General features: G+C 38.5%; 1 protein-coding gene across 1 annotated transcript; it reads right to left on the reverse strand.

The window, feature by feature from the left end:
• Window positions 1-1,763: 1,763 nt before the first annotated feature.
• LOC119736597 (ATP-binding cassette sub-family A member 3-like) lies at window positions 1,764-15,166 on the reverse strand. Its single transcript, XM_038210614.1, has 6 exons — window positions 14,633-15,166; window positions 10,144-10,217; window positions 8,455-8,486; window positions 3,963-4,088; window positions 2,207-2,326; window positions 1,764-1,846 (listed from the first exon to the last, which is right to left on the reverse strand). The coding sequence occupies exons 1-6, from the start codon at window positions 14,687-14,689 to the stop codon at window positions 1,764-1,766; spliced, it is 492 nt and encodes a 163-aa protein (XP_038066542.1). The 5' UTR covers window positions 14,690-15,166.
• Between the last annotated feature and the right edge of the window lie 429 nt (window positions 15,167-15,595).

A 15,595-nucleotide genomic window follows, 5' to 3' on the forward strand; every position in this document is an offset into this window, starting at 1 on the left:
GGTAGATCGCTCACTTCCGGACAGACAATTCAGACTGACAAACATGTAAAATGACTGTGACGCAATGACAAAAGGAAGAAGGTTTCACTGATTTATTTAATTAGATCAATTATTATGATTAAAGTGATTTACTTGAATAAGCCCTAAGCAGCGCTTTAAGTGAGTGTTATGGCGCCTCTAGCGAGTGTATAGCGCCTCCCGCCACTAGTTTGCACTTATCCACCACGCAAGTGCCGCATTTATGAACTTCTAAATGTCGCGCACAGTTGTTCCCTCGGCAACGCCTCTCGTCTCCTCGGGCCTCAAAGGGGTAGGCTCCTCGTGAGCCTGGTTTATATGGAGCGTGTAACTTCCTGATGAGTCCTAACGCCTCCACCGCTACCTACAGCAGCCCTGCGCCTCAGTGCTCGGACCGATGCCTCAGTAGATGTACGCTCGCTAGCGTACGTCGTCCCTCGAGGCGTCCGGCCAACAGTCGCGCCTCTATGGCTCCGCTATATGTCCCACGCTAAAGGTAGGTAGGCACATATACATGTACATGTACTTACTGCAGTACGCCCTTTCGCCTCCTTGAGATTGACACTCCGGTAGGCTTGGTTGGTCCTCCCAGCACGAGTAGCGTTCACCAACTAACTAGCCCGCTGGCGGCGACAAACTAATCGCGCGTCTATTGCTTTCTATGGCACGCCAAGTCAAAACAAATTGCGTAAATTGCTCAAATGTTACAGTATTAAGTGCAAAATCACGTGACCCTTCCTTCTGGTCGAAACCGGAAGTGCCTTATAATTTGAAATTGGCAAAAGATGTGAACTTGCTTTCAACGATGTGAATTTCTGCCCAGGATGTACTTTACAAAAATATTACAGGTGACGTCATAAAATGTGACAGCGCCCTCTAGCGGCATGTTGACTAAGTTAAACATGGATTAAAACATGCATTTACTGTTGATGTGTTTGAAAAAAGTTTGCGATAGTCCATGGCCCAACACTGCGTGGTTGTTCCTACAACCTCTAGTTGTATTTTATTGTTGATAGACCACTCAATTTGGAAGCCGTACTGTATATTTCTTGAAGAAATGTTTAAAATATTTTCTGAGAACGTACAAACGGTGATTTCATGAAACTGTCTTTTCTCAGTTGCCATTTGTTCACATTTAGGATCATTTTGTTTTGACAAGGACTTAATTTCAGAGGTTTCCCCAACATTCATGCTTGTATGTAACAGTAGAGGGGATTATCAAGTAATCAGATTGTGTACACTAATTACACACATTTAAACACCTGGAAATTAGGGGAAAGGTGCTCACGCATTAGTCAATAACAGTACTGCTGTGTATGATGGATAGTTACGTAGAGATTCAATGATAATCCATTGACTCCCATTGAAGTGACTTGGGCCGAAAAGAGAATTAGTGTTTAAGACAGGTGAACTTGCAGTGTAAAGCAACACTCAAAGCAACATCTTTATATCAAGACACTCTGGTAAAGTTGAACTGTTGACGAGGTTTCTCCTAACTGTTGCAAACATCAAACTTTTCATGCGCCTCATTCAAATGTACGGATTACTTTGGTTTGGAGCGAACGACTCAGATATTATGTCAGTCTGAATCTAGTATTACATTAAAAAAAACAGTTTGACACTTTTGCCAGGCTGTCTTGGATCTGGGTAAATTCAAACTAGAATTAAAGCTTACTTGTATAGTCGCGGCCCAACTACGTCAAAGTTGGGATAGGTCCGCTCGGTTCGCCAAGTTTCCTGTCGGACTATGTCATGAGGCAGACGGATCTTATAGGTGACATCCTTAGGGAGTGTGTTGTGGTGTCATTGCCAATGTCAAATACTATCACTGCATGAAAAATATTAAAAATGAAATAGTCACATTCATAACCATGTGGTCACAGACACATTAATTGGTCACAGACACAAAATTGAAAACAAAAAATGTATTTTTTCAGGGTTAAGCTAAAAATAGTACTGACAGTTCATCTTTTCCAAATACTTCTTTAGGCAATTGCAAGGAATTATTAACTTCAATGAAAACTATAAAAAAAATGCCACAATTGAAACATGTATTACTTTGATTTGAAGCTTATTATCTGTATTTTATTGGAATAAAGTTTATTTCTTCCAATGTTCAACAGTTCAGCTGTTACTTTTAATGAAAAAAAAATTATAAGTAAACCTGACACAAATTCCCTCTTCTCACCTCCATAGTAACTGTCCAGGTCTTCAGCTGCTGTTTTCACCAACTCCTCCTCTGACGAGAAGTTACTAGGAGACAGAGGGATTGTCACTTGCAGGGCTACGCCAAGCATTAGGGCAGAGGCTGATGAGGGGGGGGGGGGAGTGGGGGAGGGAGGGAAATGAATAAACATGAGGTCAGCATAATACACATACAGAGATTTGCATAATTCACAAGCCTTGGTGAATACCTCATGCAGGCAATAACCCTATGCATGGAAAGAATGTGAACTCAGTGGAATATCATGTCGAGTATGGGAATTATTGTGAAAAAAATTGACAAATGTATTGGTGGGATGTAATTGGGATCCTGTTGATGTACATGTACATGTCTGATATTTATTCTGAGATGAACTCATTATTGGAGACAACGTGTTTTAGCTTTTTGACATGCAAAATAAATATATAAAATAGGAACAGGTCATTGACAAATCTCCCTAATATGATGATTACACGCCTGATTTATTTACAAATATACATGATGTACATGTACGTGTAACTTTTTAAAAATGTGAAAGTCCATGTAATTTTAGTAATTAACAACAGAATTTGTTATCATTTTGCTAAAAGTAACATACGGGCAATTCCACGGTTACTCATGTTACATTTTTGATGTACTTTTGAGTTTCCTTGGGCTGTAATACCTTACTGAATAGGTTTAAGAGCTGTTATTCCCATGGTAGATAGAGTAAACCTAGACCTACCTAAGCACCAAAGATGACATCCAGAAAAATGTGTTATGTATGATAAACAAGATGCACAAAATTGGTTACTCACGTTACATTTTCGTTACGTGAGTAACCGATTTTGTGTGTTTTATTTATCATACATAACACATTTTTCTGGATGTCATCTTTGGTGCTGAGGTAGGTCTATGTCTACTGTATCTAACATGGGGATAACAGTTCTTAAACCTTTTCAGTAAGGTAATTACAGCCCAAGGAATCTCAAAAGTACATAAAAAATGTAACGTGAGTAACCGTGGAATTGCCCCTACAATCCCAAATATTTGTCAACTCTTTACAGGTAATTCATTGCTGTCAACACATACATGGCATATTAATAATGAATAAATTATAATACAAAAAGATGTAATTTTATACATATTGTTGTAATTGAATCATTCGTATTTACATGTATAGGGACTAAATAAATTATCTCATCTTGTAAATAAATCTCATAAATAAATCATCCATCATTCTGATATAATTACATTTAGTCATATTCAGCACATTGACATGTAATGGGCCACGATAAAAAGAATCATCAGAACATCTTGTGATAATCATTCCTGTCAGACTGTTGGGGGACATTAATATTATTGGCATCCCGTTTTATTTCTATGGTTCTCATATTTTTTGGCCTCTGAAGTAGTGAAGTAGGGTTGGCCCATCAGCAAAATAACAAAAAATCTGAAGAAAACAAAAATTTGCAGTTGAACCCATGTATGTAGATGGCTAGATTAAATGATGCCAAGTAAACTTTGTTTCTTGTTTTGTTTATTGCAATGAGATTATCATGGGTGGTGAACACTGAACTAAATACAAAAGCCATCTTTGGAAAGATGTAGTTGTTTTGTTTAATGGGAGTTCCAGACAGGATCGGCAGGAATAAAAAGTATTTTTTATGGTCAGAGTCCAAAATAGGGTTGGTCGGAAATTTGACAACCACAGAATAAACAAGGTACATGTATGTCCTTATGTAAAGAAGAAACTACTTACTGAGGTTGTTGTTTGGGTAATAAGCCAACTGGGGGCATCCTGTGCCATTGGTGACGCATGTCTGAAGCCGCTCAATGTCCGACGCAGACAGACTCTCTTGCTCCGAGAAGCCTGGCTCAAAGGTTGCTGTAACCATGGAAACAACAGCAATCATGTTACCGGTAGATATTTATCAAAGATTTGGATGAGTGCTTGGGAATCATTATAGAAATTTTTTTTATTTGGAAGACGCCCTTATGGCTAATGCTGCATGTTGATATTTTTCCAAGTTTAATTATGTGGTGATTGAGTACATGTAGTTACAGGCCCTTCATAGTCTTTTAAGTGGCTTCATCATTCCAAACTGAACTATACTGTAACATTCATGACCTTAGGCACTCTTCTTTTAATTCTGATGACCCTATTTTTGTTATTTTGAACAGTATCTATTCATAGAAGGCACAGTTTTCTGACGCATTTTTCAGTTGATGCACTGCTAAATCGATGAGGTTCTGTCCACAACATTCTTATTTTGTTTTAACATTGCAATCTACATGCAGAACATGTAGGCGACTCCAATAACCTATAGATACCTACATGTAGTTTTGTTCTATTAATAGGAACAGGGCCAGTATAACTACACAAATTACCAACCGCCTGGCAGTACAGTCATGACAGTAGACACGTACCGGTACCGGTACATGTATCATGCACTGATCATGAAAGGATTACAGAATATTTATGTTTGACCATAAAAACAAGTACAATGTTCCTTTGTCTATCATGTCTATGGTCTAACAGGCACTTACATAATTTACATTTTACCTTGAATTACAAATTTATTTTAGGCTTATGAAACCATGCAGAGAGAGGATTGCTAAGAACCTGTACATGGCCAAACAGTAACTTTATGCTGTAATTTGTAATATTGTAGTTTTTCTTATTCTTTTGCAGTTGATTTGGTTGCCCACTCTTAATTGCTGTATAAGGTCGGTCTTTTTTACACATCATGTGTTGTCAGTTTGATCCTTCACTAGCGGGATGCTGTGCAAAGTAGCTGCATGGAGTCATTTAACTGCTGACCCCAAGTGGGCGTGGTAAACTTGGTGAAGCAATTTCGCCACATTTTGCCACATTTCTCATCATGAACGTTATGTTATGTGTTTTCATAGAGATAATGTTGCAATATTTAGGGCCTAAATGTAGGCCTAACTATTCAAAATCTGAAGAAAAAAAACAAATTTGCCAAAAAAAAAGCAAAACAAAACAAATAAATTGAAATGAAAAAATTTTCATGACCTAACCGTGGCTTCAGAGGACAGTGAAATCGGAGCATATACCACATAAGGCCTTTTCGCACTACGAAAAATCTCCGTGTTGTACACGGGTCCGACACATGTAAAATGGACTAACCTTTTCACACTACAACATTTGAACACGGCAATGACCCGTGTAGAGCGCTCGACCCGTGTCGAAACTAACCCTACTCGGGAGGTGGGTTGAGAATTCTCGATCCGTGTCGAGAAGTCCAACACGTGTTGAAAGCCGTAGTGTGAACACTTCTGGGTTACGTTCGACATTCAGCATATCGACTCATTGGACGCGGACCGGCCAGAGTACGAGAGTGCATGCATGCAGCATCACGCTGTAGTTGTTACTTTTTAGCATGCAACGAACATACAAATAACCTTTTACCTGCTGCCCTGTGGCGCCACCTACGGAGTGATATGAAAATCGGACTCTTATGAAAATCAACTCCTTTTCCCTTTTATTGGTTAAACCCTTTCACATGACCGGTCCCTCTTCTAATTATCTATGCATGAGCATGCGCAATACATGTACCTTAATGAGTCCGTATTTCATATCACCTAAATTCACGCTACACCTGCAGACCGCGCTTGCTTTTTCGTAAGCACTAGAAAGTAGAAGTGGCCGACCACGCTTGAGTTTTCGTGCGTTCTTTGCATATACTTTCAATGGTGCTAGAAGTTCAAGTCACAGAATATTTTATCCTCCGATGTAAAATGGGCCCGAAATCAGAAAAAAAGACTGACATGAAGTGCGGGTCCGTGGTTGGAGCTTCAAAACACGTGTAGGGCGGACGGCCGAGTGTGAAACGATCGCGCAATAAACGGGTCGAAACATTACACATGTGGCAAAAACGCTGGGTTTGCGATGAGTAGTGTGAAAACGTAGCGAAATTGAACCTTGTTGAAATTTTTAGAAGTTGACACGGGTTGGAACCATGTAGATTTCGACACGAATCGGACGTTCATAATGTGAAAAGGCCTAAAAGCACAGGCATACACTGGACAAAATGCTGGATTACAGCATAATAAGAGAGGAAACGTTGATACATGCATACATGTATGGCATTTTGTGCTTCCACAAAAAACGTGACACAAAGATGTATCAGACAGACATCAGACAGACAGCACAGGATTTATTTTATAAGTGAATTTTAACCATGTAAATTAATACGATTCTGGTAATTAGTTTTGGGCGGGTCCTATTTTCTCATGCTTCATGACTTCAATTTCAGTTTGCTAGACATTTATTCAACGTTGTTCCTCATATACAAAATTAATGTTATAATTACATGTATTATATTAACATTTATCGTAAATCAACAAAATACATACTCGAACAACGTTAGGTAGTAGGCCTTTAGGGTGAAGCATAGCTTTTGTACCCCAACCTGTGGACAAATACTATTTACTTGTAATGAATAGGGACAAAACGCAGGGACAAACAGGAACATAACAAACAGGAGTAAAATAATTATTCATCAGACATTATAAGAGTTAAGCAATTGAGTTTTCATTTTTTTGGTGAATGTACATAGTTAACGATGATTTAATTGACTTTTAAAATTAATGTGACTTTATGGGAATGTGTATTTTTTTAAGTTGATTGTTTGTGTACACTGTTATGTGTTTATTGTCTTTTATGTATGCTGGAACCCATGGTAGACCAGTGGATTCCATTGAATGGGCCACCCAGTTGAAATAAGAAATAAATAATAATAAAATGAATGAAAACTCCCAAAGATATTGTTGGTTGCGTACATGTACTGTATGTATCGGTTTCACACAAAACAACTAAGACACATTTTATGATACTAGTTTTGTGCAGAACATTTTAAATCTTATCCAATGTAGCTGAACATGTCAAGAAGCTGAGGAGTTACTATGGAGTCTCTGAACGGCTCAGTATTTGAATACATGTGCTATGCAAACATACATTCTGTGCAAAGTTGTTGTTTCTTCAGTCAAAATCAGCCAAGTGACTGTTTTCAACAGTTTTAAGAGCTCCCACTCCCAGCGGTAGGTTTGACTGGCTGTGACTATTTATGTAACTTGATACAGCTATGCTTTGACCATACATGTAGGCGATTGGTTAGACAGCTGTGCCTACCACTTGCTTGCTTCTGTCTGTTGATGGAATTTGACTAGTCACAGTGCTTGCTTACAATATTATGATCTGACTGTTGGTGACTAGCCTGTGTAAAAGGTGTGGCAGGGAAATTAACTCAGGAAACAATTTATTGTCTGTTTAAAAATTGTAATGAGCAGAATGTACATGCCATAGTTAAGCTTGACATTTTGGGAGATTTTAAAAATATGTTTAATGGCATAAGACAGAGGTAAAAAAGAAAGGAATTTGGCAGATCCACAGGAAAGTTGCATGACTGTTAATTGGGTTGATAATGTCATCTTTTCCTGGTAAATGTGTGACTGACTAACATGACTTAGGGTTATTACATGTACATGTAGGGTTGGGAGGCAACAAAACATTACTAAACACAATATGCCAGGGCCAATTGCAGCATGTTTGTAGTCTATTTGGTCCAAGCTTCACCATTCAACCTCAACAATAGTGTGTACATTTCATAAAATATTCATGAGGAAACTATAAAGTCTTACAGCAACTTGCATCATGACTTACCGTAAATTAAATACAGGATGTTACAGCACTAGTATTAGGATCTTTCCACAAGATAAGACAAGATGTTTATGGGCTATAAACATGTACTTACCGTGTATGTAGCTAAGAAAAATTCAAGGCCAATATGACTTTTTTGAGTGGTTAGGCAATGGAAACAATTGTGGTACCGGTACATGTAGGTCTACAATGTATACTGTTACTCAAACTACCTGGATTTATTTGAGGCCCAATTGCCGAACTCACAACTTTGTATTGTACCATGTTTTGCCAACAAAATTTTAAAAAGTACATTTTGAAAAAAAAGGAGTCTTCCCTATATGCAAATTTTTGTTGCATAACTATTGGTTAATTAGTCAATTGAAAATGTTAATAAAAAAAGAAAAGCATTAAAGATACACTAAGGCAAACAAACTTAAGTGCAAAAAATAACAGAGAAACATAAAAAAAAATTTCCTACCTACATGTATATGTGCATGTAATGTTCCTACCTGCATAGTTTTGGTCATTACTGTAAACACACATCCCCCCAGCCTTTAATCAACACAATAAAGCAATCAAGACTTACTGAAACAGAGGTCTTCTGATCTGATGAGAACTCTACAGAGAGATAGAAATTAGGGAAAACAAAATGATCAGTATGCAGTGTATACAACTTGAAAGCATGCTGAGTCATGAGTTTGAGCTTTGAAAAAAAAGGGTAGCCAGGAAGAATTTTGCAATGGATTTGGTAAACAAGTGAGGTTACCAGTGGCCCCTCTACAAAGCTCATAAACATACCAGATCATGGAGCGCTGTCTCCAGGGTGTATATTTTATGTTTGTCAATAAATGATTTCTTTTCCTTTCTCATTTTCACACTAATGGGGTAAAACTGTGATTTGAGAGAAAGACACTGGAGGGCTCAGCGCAGTAAGATATTTTGTTGAGTGGTCGGGTTGTAGTTTAGAATTGTTCTGATAAATCTTCTTTTTTTCTTTCTTTCTTTCTTTTTTTCCGGACAATTCTCAGCGGGTTTTCTTCCTTAATGCTAAACAGTGTATGATATGAACTTTAAACTTTCAACATACCGGTATATTGACCCTCATCCCCGGTGGTGCATATTACTCTGACGTCACGATGACGTCATTGGGTGTCAAATTACAAGCGATTAAAAATTTCTAGATTTAATCTTTGAAAATCAATATAAACTCAATATAAAATCAACCATGAGAGACCTGAACTTGACTTTTGCGGAAATTAAAGAATAATCCAGGATCGTTATCTCGTGTGTGCCTACCGGTAATTGTGTGACCCTTCCTTCTGGTCCAAACCGTAAGTGCCTTATAATTTGAAACTGGAAAAAGATGTGAACTTGCTTTCAACGATGTGTACTCGTTAAATTCGGGAATGTATCATAAGTGGAAGGTCTCAAACCGGGTATTTCAAAAATACATCACGAGCCCACAGATTGACAGCGATCCGTGGCTATGTAGAGCCACGTTCACAGGTCTAGCACACGGGGTGCCAGAAGTAGATCCAGACCCAGATCCGGATCACTTCCAAATCTAATAGATCCAGACCCAGATCTGGATCACTTCCAAATCTAATAGATCCAGACCCAGATCCGGATCACTTCCAAATCTAATAGATCCAGACCCAGATCCGGATCACTTCCAAATCTAATACAAATGTAGATCCAGACCCAGATCTGGATCACTTCCAAATCTAATAGATCCAGACCCAGATCCGGATCACTTCCAAATCTAATACAAATGTAGATCCAGACCCAGATCTGGATCACTTCCAAATCTAATAGATCCAGACCCAGATCCGGATCACTTCCAAATCTAATAGATCCAGACCCAGATCTGGATCACTTCCAGAATCTAATCAATTTGTACTTGTACCAAGGACCACCCCTAAAACAATTTTCATGAAAATCCGTCCATAATTTTTGAGTTAAATCTTGACAGAAAACCAACCAATTACAAACCAACGCCGATGAAAACATTGTAACCTCCTTGGTGGAGGTAATAAATAATAATGTTAAAGTGAAAAAAAGAAGACAACTTTTTGAAATATTGGGAGGGGGGTTGAGGTTAAAATTAGAGTTACATGTAGAACTTTCTTTATGTTAATGAAATGAACATTCCACAATGACTTGAACTGACTAAGGTTACCATTAATGTTCATGTGTAATTAGTTGCTTTGTCAGTGAGGTCACATAAATGGCTTGCGAGACATGGACAGCAAATGATATCTTTGTGACATCTCACCTTGCGAGCAGAAGCAGTGCTGTGGCAAAAAATGGCAGCAGCAATTCGAATGTGGTTCCAATGGGACGTCGGATCTGCAACATAAACATGATAGAAGAGTGGATTCACAAAGCCTTTACAAATTAGATGACTGACATGCCAATTAATGACCTACATGTTGTCATATATAGTTTACAAAAAGTACATGTAGTTAATGTTCACTATTATAACAATTGTACATATTGTCAATTTGATTATGTGATCAATAGCCTAGATGTATCATCCTTTATGGCAGCTTTGCAATAATTGTATTTAAAGCTATAGTCCATCATTTGCAGCCATCCAAAAAGTAACTGACGTAATTATTGTGGAAAAACATACATGGTTGAAAGATAGTAAGGGAACTAAACTCCCTGTAAAATTATTCTTTCTGGCATGCTGTCATTTTGAAGAAATCAACGAAAAAAGGCCTTTCCAATGGTGCGTCTTAAGACGCACCGTTGAAAATCTCCGTTAGTACATGTAGTTCGGTTTTTTTATTTGGCGAAGCGCGCGCTGGCGTTGACATGACGCACACTAGCGCGCAGTTACTATAATTCGTCGGGTCAGTGCGCGACATCACGTAGCTGCAATCGGCTCAGTGAGAACGTGTCTCGGACGCTGAATTCAGGCCCAATTTTAAACATGATTCAGCAACTTTTGATTTGAAATCGAGAACCTAGAATGTTGTTTTTCTCCAAATATACAGCTGAAGCTGAGCTGAAACTTCATCAAGTTAGTTGTTCAGCATCCTTCTAAAAGGTTGTGAAAACTTTTGTTGCTTCAAACGAATAAAATGCACAAAATTATAAATGATGGACTATACCTTTAATTAACAATACATATGGCATTTCTCAGACACTGACAGGTTTTGATTTTGTGTCCCTCAGGTGTGATAAATTTTGTGTCCCTCACATGTGGTAAATAGCATTTTTTGGGGTCTGATGACTGCTAGATGGTTAAAAAAGCCTGTTTTCGCAACACATTATTACATGTAAGATTGTGATTGCGTAGCTTACGTGCTCTCTTCTGTTCTAGCTTTAGAGTGTTTTTATCTTAGTGTGATTTTTCTTTTCCTCAGTTGCAGCAATCAAGGCCATTGTGTAGTTACACTCCCTTATCCTAGAGAATATACATTTAGTTGCAGTTCTTCAAGTAGTAAGCCAGGTCGGTATTTCAACTGCCTATGCGCACAATGATGTGGGTCACGGGTCATTCAGAATAATCCAACGCTCACCAAAGGCGCATTAACACCCAAGGAGACGGTCCATTGTACATGCTGTATTGTCACATCAGCAATTTTATCCCGAATGACCTTTGACCTGGACTACTTCATTGAGATACCGAACTGGCTTATTAGCAAAATTTAACTATTGTGGTTACAGGGCACTGTTTTGATTTTTTTAGGGAACTTTTTTGCGTAAAATGACAATGCAAATCCCAACATGAATATAAAAATTGCCATCACCATGACGCACCGTAAATGCGCAAAACTGCATTGATTCGCATGGTTTGCAACTGAAAAATGTGTAAGAAAATTGCATTTCTACCGAAAGATCCTGTTCAAAATTGCCCAAAAAATATGGTTGTTAAAATTAAAGAAGTTCAGCTTACTTTAGTTCAAGGTCCAAAAAGAAAGAGGGACCCATTGCTACAATGGCCACAATCAAAACTACTAGCCCGAGTAACTTGGACCAAACTTATTGCCTTATTGACATTTGACATGGTCTGGCAACAGCAGGGAGAGTAGTTACGGGCCCCTCTTTAGTTTCGATCAAATTAGAGTCAAGGGTGCTTTTTATTATTCAAAAATGACCTTGACCCTGACCTCTATCTATGACATGTACATGTACCTGCATGTTCTTAATGACGCCAACAACGTGTGTATGTAGTTTGGTAAGTCAAATTAAACTTGGATTTTGTTCTCTTTTATATACGGAACGGAACCAGGCCCGTAACTACACTATACTATAGCCGACAGCAGGGCCCAAGTTGAATGTCCGCCATCACATGGCTTTCAAATAGGCAATAATTAACAACCTTCAAATTGCAAAAAAAAAAAAAAAAAATCAGATTTCAACCTCAAAATGGCCACAGAATTGCTAGATGAATGCACCCCTGTATTAAAATTCCCATAGACACCATTGCTAAATGCCCATACATGTACTTCAAAATTCTTTTAATAAAAGTACAGTAGGCCTACTCAGAACTCTCACAGGTATTTAAGCTGCACAGAAAAATGATGGTCAACATGTCATCTTTCATTTCTTTTCATTTTTTGGTGGGTTGACCATTGACTTTTCGAGAAATTCTCACCCAAAAAAGATGACCCCTATTTTTCCCATCAAGTAGCCATCTTGAAAAACGATCCCTCCACAACATGGCAAAATAGCGCCACTTTTGAGCCCAATTGCATCCAAAATGCTCAGAATTGGAAGCCCCAAGTCTGGGCCAGGGTTCATTGCCATAAATTATCTCTTCAATTACCCAACTTAACTACGCTCAGAACTCTCTAATATAGAATATTTTGAGGGTGTAACATTTATTCATGAGGTCGGATGGATTTAGGCCTATTTACCGGTGTGCACCCAGATACGCCACCTGAATGGTACAAAAAATGTAAAGTTCACTTTTTGTCCAAATTGTACATAAGTAAACCTTAGTACAGGTTAAACACTGATCTGTAATTGTATCTCAGGTGTGTCTAGATGTATTCTGTGGTTGAAATTTTGATATGCAAACGTGTACAAACGAATCTGGAAATTTCACGAAAAATAGACATCTTAAAAAGGCAGCACTTTCTTATTAGCCTATGAAGAGGGTGAGTATGCTTCTAAAGCAAATATTGAACTACAAACTAAGCCTAAATGTGAAAATCAAAATTTGACAAAGTTCTACATGTTTTTGTACATGGTGGTGGAAGTGTGGCCAAACAGCAATGTCAGTGATTTTCATCAAATTTGGGAAGTTTCCATACGGTACATCATTTTCATTTGCAACAAAAGTGCTCAAAATCTTAACTTGGCCGCGCCGGCCGGTGCTTTGAACAACTAACCTGATTTCAACTTCGTCAATCAATTTTTGTTTTCAAGTTCAAACATCACCATTGAGAGATAACTTGAACCTCAGTTTAAAAGTAAAAAATATTAAACAAAGTTCTTTTGAAGGCCCATCTTTTAAAAAAAAGTGGATTTTATAAATCATAAATTGTTGCGAATTGCTAATGACCATGATGACCAGGGTTGTTAATAAAGATATTGTGTACTAATGTCGAGCGCAATTTGAGTCCCCCGGCTCCCCCGCGCAAGTTTAAACTTGCGCGAGGGACTCCCGAAGCACGCAAATTACACTGCATCATTTTAATTTGCGCGCGCACGTTACAACTTGCGCAAGGCGATCGCAATAATTGAGAACCTTGCGCAAGGGGACTGGGCAAGCAGTCATAAGCACGCTAGCGGCAATTGCTTGAAAAGTGTACAAAGTTCCTGAAGTACATGTAGTTCAATTATGGAGACCAACTTCAAGTTTTTTGACTTGTAAAACAAATTAGCATTTTATTTATATTCTTAAATGTAAATAAATCATAATTTCCTTTGTGCAACCCGTTGTTATTTGTTAACGTAAAAAGAATGATAATGATCCCTTCAATCGGTCAAGTTTTGACATTATTTGCAAAATGCTTTAAATTGCATTACATGTATGATGTACTGTACAATAAAAAAAGTACTTAATCTTAAAAAAACAAAACACTGTTCATTAAATTTCATTAATAAATTAGCTAATTTAATTGATTTAGCAATTAAGTGATTGGACGGTACAATAATTAATATTCGCTCGTACCCCCTGCCCTGCAAACAGGACGCTGGGAAGGGCTGATGAATGCTCTGATTGGATAGATTTTGCATGACCTGTGACCTGCATCACGACCACGACCCTGCAAGGTTTGAAACGGCCGTAAGATTGAGTCATTCATCACTCTTTTATTCGTGAATAGCAGTCGTGGAAAGCAAGACAATGCACCAGACGAAAATTGAACCCACTAGCGGCGCTTGAAAGCGGTGTGGTACCCACATACACCCGTACATCGCGCAAACTTTTTTCCGATAATCATCACGTGATGCATTCATTTGCATAAGTGGAACTGGACAGTTTTTATTGACAAGCCGCCGAAATCTTCAACGATTTTCACATTTTTGGGGGGGGTTCTGTTTCAAGTCGATCATTAGCTTTGTGAATGACTGCTGAATGGTGTAAGGTCTGTCCATGGAATCTGGGGTGGGATTATAGAGGTGAAAATGGACCATTTTTGTAGAGGCCCTTTTTTTAGGGTCTCTTGCTACAACTACAAGTACCAGTACACACTCTAACGAATAGGTTATGTCTCCAGTGCTACATGTGAATGAATATGAGCATTGTCAGCTGGAGTTACTCAAGCTAATAAAGCCTGATCTGAAAACAAACTTCATCTCACCTGCAAAATAAAGTTCTTCCAGAGAAGCAGACGAAACTGCCGTCCTTTCTGTCCCATGTTGAAAAGCAGTATTCAATACAATCACAATGTGCTGTGAAATTCTATGATCATGATATGCAGTGCAGTGCAGCACACCAGAGCTGGTCGTGCAGTTTTCTGACGATTTCTGACCTGCGCTGAATGCAGTGCACGCAGATATCTCGCCTAAGCCTACACGTTATGTGCACACTGCACAACGATAACCATGAATATAACAACCAGACAACGGAGTGACTGATGGTGGTGAAAGTTAATATTACACAATCATGACAAATGTCAACTCAGAAAGATAACGATAACCGATTAAACTGATAATCCATGCCCATGTACATGTCAACATCCAGTGATCGGCTACTGATGGTTCATGTCAGCAACATCGTCCAATGACGTTTTTGATCACACTAAATTTTAGTTACTGTTACTGTTAGGAGTTAAGCAACAACGATCACGAACGATCGATATCACACAATGACATGTATCATGTACCGAGCCGGCGCGATGGGTGATACTGACTAGTGATAGGTACATGTACGTCGATCAGGTGACTAGGTGCGATGACGTCTTCAGATTAAATTGGGCTATCGGGAAGGGCGCCGCTTACGGTAGGTAGGTAAACGCGCCTGCTGCATGCTACGCATTGTAAAAGTAATGCGAGCTGGATTTTCATTGAAGAAGTTAAAAAAAAAAAAAAACGTTAAAAAGACGGATACACCGGAAAATGATTTTAAAAAATAAAGGAATGAATGATGAACGAATACATCAATAAAAGGGGGATAAAAGTGAAAATAGTTGTACATGTATTTGTTGTACCCTAATGTGGCGAGGCCCTAACGTGGCGCACTTTGATTTTTCGCCTGTAGCGCGCGCCTAGCTATAGAGCAAAAGTTTTAACTGAAATTTCACAGACAGTGAAATTTCAGCAAG

This window comes from Patiria miniata, unplaced genomic scaffold, assembly GCF_015706575.1.
Source record: "Patiria miniata isolate m_02_andy unplaced genomic scaffold, ASM1570657v1 HiC_scaffold_3, whole genome shotgun sequence".
Taxonomy (NCBI): Eukaryota; Metazoa; Echinodermata; class Asteroidea; order Valvatida; family Asterinidae; genus Patiria; species Patiria miniata.